Below are 5470 nucleotides of genomic sequence, written 5' to 3'. Positions count from 1 at the left end.
ACAAGGCGTACATTTTAGGGGCATTCATAAAATGAAATCCTAAAAATAATAGGGAGAAAGAGGAAAATAGACCGATACTTGAGATGAATTAAAATTAATAAGTTAATAATTTATATAAGTTAATAAATATGTCAAATTACTGTTTTCGTCCATAATTTGTCTGGTTATGAACCATAACTTGACAAGTTTATCCATAATTTATCTGGTTATGAACCATAACTTGAAAAGTTATGGCCTATTAATTTCTATAACTAAAAATTGACTTATATACTTTCTTAAGTTTTTCATATTGGCCTATTTTCTACTATTTTCCAAAATAATACTCCCAAATTCAAGTAGCAGTATACCACCTTGAAGAGGCCCAGTCCATAGTGTTGTTTGAACTCGTAAAATCGACGGAATTGCGTGCAGTGTCGTTGCATAGAATTTTGATGTTTAATTAGAATTTTGATGTTTAATGAAGTCGAACTTCAAATAAGAACAGGGAATATGGTCTCTTTTGATTGGCAAAAGTATTAATTAAGGGGACCATCACAGGGAAGTGGGAGATAGAAACAGTTTAATAAGTTGCAAGAAGAAAAGAATCCTATTCCAAACGAAATTACATTCCAAGAAACAGGTTCACAAAAAATTTTCTACTTGTAAATTACTTCACTCTGTTTTCTACCCAAATCCCAACAAGGGAAAAAGAAAAGTGAAGATAATGATCATAACGTTGCACTATCTAGAGCTGTAGAATAGACTCAACAAGGTCGTAAAGAGGTGCAAGCTCCCCTCTGTCAATCAAGTGGAATTCCTGCATTATAAATATAGGATAAAAGGATTGATAATATGTGTGATTCAAAAATTGCAAAATACCTACCGTCAAACACAATAGATAGAAAAAAAAAAAAAAAAAAAAGGTATAACAAAGAAAAAGATTACCTTATGTCCAATCCACAACAAATAAAGGAAGCATCATGATGTACTCAACAATTCAAGACTTATTCAGTTACATTTTTAAGTTATGGTGACTTGAATGTAGATATTGAGTTATAATTTGAGTTAAGTTGTAACTTGAGTTTGTATTTGGATGTGCACATTTGAGTTATGATTTGAATTGAGAATCTATTTGAGTTTGTGTTTGAGAGGTCAAAACTTAAATTTGTATTTAAATAGTATTTTAATAAAAATTCAATGATGATGAAAAATTTTAATAAGGTATATGTGTGATGTTTTATTCGTCTCTTCGTTGTGAACGCATAGAAAAAAAAAATCATCTCAATCGAAATTAAAACGAAAAAGTTATGATGTTTTTAAGAATATAAAAAATATTATTCATTAATTTGAGTTTGAGTTTAAAAACTTGAGTTGAAAGTGAAATTTAAACCCAGATTTTAACATTAAATTCAAGTTAAAACTTAAGTTTAAACTCAAATTTTATAAACGAATATAAATTTAAATAAAATTATAATTTGAGTTTAAATTTTATTTAGGTTTTAATTTAAAAGAACGAGTCCTCGAAGACACAGATAACTTACCCACGTAAAGAGAACAAAATGCTTGAAGCAGGTATTAAGATGAGCTTCTTCCTTCAAACTCACGATCTTCTGGAAATGAGTGTGGTAAATGTGTGCATACACACGGAACAATCGCTTAAAAATTGTCCTCACTACATCTCGGAAATTAGGTGGAAAAGCAGCTCCTGTAGCACAAAAACAATATAATTTATGAGCAGAGCACCACTGTACAACCTGACCAACCGAGACCTCTCACAAAAGATGGATCCATCTCATGTAATGGGATCCACCTTTTATCAAATATGTAGGAATTGTTCTTTTAAAGTGTTACTTAAGTATAATTTTTAAATTAAATTTGAGTTATAATTTGAGTTTAAAATTATAGTTTGAATAAAACTGAATAAAGTTGAATAAAATTGGAACTTAAAAGAACACGAACTTAAATAAAGTTGTAACTTAAATTTAAACTTTTTCTGAATTTTGTTGTAAAAGAATAACCCTGTAGTATCTTATTTGCGTCGGTTTGTTTTACAATTTAAATTGTATTTGTGAGAAAAAAAATACTATAATAAAAAAATTAAATTAAAATTTTTATTAAAAAAAAACTGTAATAATAAAATTTAAGTTGTGAACGTAAGTAGCGAAAACAATAAGGTATTAGTTCATGGTAATCAATCAATAGCATGTGATTATTACACGACATAGTAGGGCTTCAATCAAATTCCACGTACCCAATCTCTGAGGAAATATTGATTCATCATCTAGCTGTACTTCAATCCAATCCATTAAATACTCAACGTACTTTGGAGCAGAAACCTCTATAGGTTTCTTGATAGTAACTCCATCAGCCCACCTATACTCGTACCTGAGGAGAGTAAATAAAACAAACTGAGTAATTCACCATGACATGTATTTAACATAAGAAACAATCACGTATATATAGTCCAATAGTGATAGGGATGCCCAATTCTCTTTTTTTTTTTTTTTTTTCTTTTGACTAACTTACGTGCTAGTGAGGTAGACGTAATCTCGCAATATTACTTGATATGATAGTATTTTAAACATTTATTTATAAAATAATAATAATTTATATATCACGTCAATTAGTGAAATAAAATTAGACTAAGTTTGAGTCCTTAACATTATCTTATTTAGTTTTGTCAAAATTTTGGTTGTAATGTAGATATATTGAACACAGTTTACAAGCGATTGATCAAAGTTATAAACAAAATAGCCATAAAATCTACCTTTTTAGTTAATAAAAAAAATAAAAAAACCTTCCTCATTAAAGTTTGGATCCAATCGCCTAAGAAATTTAACACAGGAAAAGAGAGAGACATTATTTGGATGATCAAGAGTAGTACTTTGGTCCTGCGCTCATAGTTGGACAGTTGGACGGCGTGCAGAATTCAGTAAGAGTGCCATAGAGGATGTTCACTTGGTTGAAAAAGTCTACCGCTGCAATAACAAGAACAAGAATTTAAGGTCGTTCTTTATGTTGACAACATGGATTTTTTTTTTTTTTTTTTTGGCCCCCTTATGATACCACAAACGACTTTGTCAAACCATGTTACAAAAATCTCTCGTGTTGTATAAAAAATTTCCACCTTATATTTTCAAGAATGTTAAATGACATATGTGAGGGGGAGGTTTTGAGCACGAATTTACAAAATGAAACACGTGACAGATTTTTGTTACAGAGACCTTCATGAATCAAATCAAACGAAAATGAAAATTGAGACAGATCATGAATTCAAAGATCTTACTGTTAACTGCTAGCCACTCATTCATATCTTCTCCTGGAGGAAGTCTTACAGCTTCTCTCAGATTCCCACTTCCCAAAGTGGCATCAATGTGCCTCTGAAGCTGAGCGCCCTTTATTTCCGCGACACATGTTTTTGTAACATTTTTATTAAACGTTAGGCCTTGATCAATGATTCATAAAAATGATTAACGAACCATCAAATGAAATCAGATAACGGTGAATTATTGTTATTGGACCAACCTTAGTTCCTGAAGGAGCACTCTTTTTGGGACGAAATGTTTTCTGGTTTCTGTATGAAGGAAGAAGTGCAAGGATTCAGAAATATTAAGGATTTATAAAAAAAAAAAAATGGTAAGGAAAATAAAAAACTATTATGTCATGGGCAAGATTTATTCAGAAAGAGTAAAAAGAAAAGGATTAATAAGTATCTTAATCATGTTCTGTTACAATTCAGATGTTATGAAATTTCGTTTAATGCCCATTTGGAGCAAACTTCTACCATAATCATCATACAAACAGCTTCGAGAAAGTGTTTGAAAATACTTGATGAACAGATAATTGAAAAGGAACAGAAAAAGATTTACATAAGGCTGAACTCAGAATCCGCCAAAAAAATAAAAATAAAAATAAAAATAAATACTTCAAATGATAATCTTATCAAACTGAAGACAATTCAATGAAAAAACAAGAAGCAAAAGTTAAAAAAATAAAAAAAAAATAAAAAAAAATAAAAAACCTGCTTCCGAGACCAAAAAGACTCATCGTGTCACTTGCTGTATCAGAAACCAAGCCTGGAATACAGGGGAAAAACGTTGAAGAAAGAAGGTATTATTTGCCCACAGAATTACGAAACAATACAAATAGTTACATACGATAGAGAGAGAGAGAGAGAGAGAGAGAGAGAGAGAGAGATAGAGAGAGAGAGAGAGAGAGTCTCTCTCCTGAGCTTGACTTGGCTATTGCCAGTCTGTCATCTCTGTCTGTCTCTCTTTCAGAGCCAGCCAAGAACCTTTAACTTCCTTTCTTTTCTATATTCCGGCCTGCTGACCTGGCTTTGGCTTATTCTTCTTTTTAAAAAATTTTTAAGTCAGAAAATTATTCCATTCTTATTTATAGGGGAGTTTTTCTGTTTGGACAAAATAAATAAATACATAAATAAACTACTTAGGTATGTGTGTTTAGATTTTTGTGTACTTCTTTGTGTATTTTCGTTTGTGGAGTCCAGTGCGTATTATTTTTTCTTGAGTTTCATTTGATACTGATAGAATCAGTTATTTACGATGTCATATTTCTTATAATAAGATCTATGTGTATGTATTGATGTTTATAATGCATTTTTTATATTTTGGAATATATTATCCCTTTTTAAAAAATGAAAGAGTTTTTCGGGTAGAATCATAAAAAATAAATTGCCGATGATTATCTATTTTTAACCGTTAGATTTGTATTAAAAATTATTTGTTCTTATGTTTTTTTTTTTAATTTGATGTGATTTTAATCAGATCTAATAATTATAAACCAATCTAATTAACGAGGAGACTCTACCATAGAAAGTCCTCATAAAGAAAGAAAAAAAATAAGGTAGGGTGATTTGTGGGTTGTAATAAGGTGGGGTGTTTATATTGCGTAAAATTAGGACCTATAGAAATTTGGGAATTGATCATGACCATGAAAGATTATTTGAGATGTGACGTGGAGAAGAATTTATATTATTAGAAGGGAGTCGACTCCTTAAAAAATATATTGGTAGAATACTCTGTTTTGATCGTTGCATAAGTTTATAACAGTTAAATTTGTACACGTGCATATTAAAAATTTATAATGCCCCGCATAGAATTATTCTCTCTGTAGATCTGATCGTTGAAAAAATAATCTAACGATAAAAACAGAGTGCTCCACCAGTGAATTTTTTTAGAGGATCTCATACTAGAGAAAGCCTTACTAGAATGAAAAAAAAAAGGTACGTTGATTCTAACTATTAAGAAATTGTGAGCTTTTTTTTTTAGTAAGATTGAAAAAATAAACTATTAGTAATTTTTTATTTTTTTAGCCATTAATTTATACCAAAAATTATTTATTCTACGTATTTTTTAACAAATTAGGATAACAATAATTTCGAAAAGTGGGGGAAAAAAAAGTGGTGTGTCGATTGGTGGAGAACTTTGATTCTGCATATTATTAGTGGGCTAACGGTGGGTCCCAAAAA

At 30.1% G+C, this 5470-nt stretch overlaps 1 protein-coding gene across 1 annotated transcript; it reads right to left on the bottom strand.

Annotated features, from left to right (window-relative positions):
* Positions 1–584: 584 nt before the first annotated feature.
* On the bottom strand, positions 585–4247 carry LOC21409995 (MOB kinase activator-like 1A). Its single transcript, XM_024161433.1, has 7 exons — positions 4001–4247; positions 3505–3553; positions 3266–3374; positions 2864–2957; positions 2231–2364; positions 1521–1684; positions 585–796 (listed from the first exon to the last, which is right to left on the bottom strand). The coding sequence occupies exons 1-7, from the start codon at positions 4024–4026 to the stop codon at positions 725–727; spliced, it is 648 nt and encodes a 215-aa protein (XP_024017201.1). The 5' UTR covers positions 4027–4247; the 3' UTR covers positions 585–724.
* Between the last annotated feature and the right edge of the window lie 1223 nt (positions 4248–5470).

Source organism: Morus notabilis, unplaced genomic scaffold (assembly GCF_000414095.1).
Source record: "Morus notabilis unplaced genomic scaffold, ASM41409v2 Scaffold329, whole genome shotgun sequence".
NCBI lineage: Eukaryota > Viridiplantae > Streptophyta > Magnoliopsida > Rosales > Moraceae > Morus > Morus notabilis.
Note: the sequence above shows the minus strand (reverse complement) of the source record. Positions and strands in the feature narration are given on the sequence as shown.

Bases quoted from the DNA above. Each gene is read 5' to 3' on its own strand.
- LOC21409995 (XM_024161433.1), bottom strand. From the start codon at position 4,026: ATGAGTCTTTTTGGTCTCGGAAGCAG. The intron at 2,365-2,863 runs GTACTACTCTTG...TACTCTCCTCAG, and splicing joins ACTATGAGCGCAGGACCAAA to GTACGAGTATAGGTGGGCTG. The intron at 1,685-2,230 runs GTACGTGGAATT...TTTGTGCTACAG, and splicing joins AATATTTCCTCAGAGATTGG to GAGCTGCTTTTCCACCTAAT.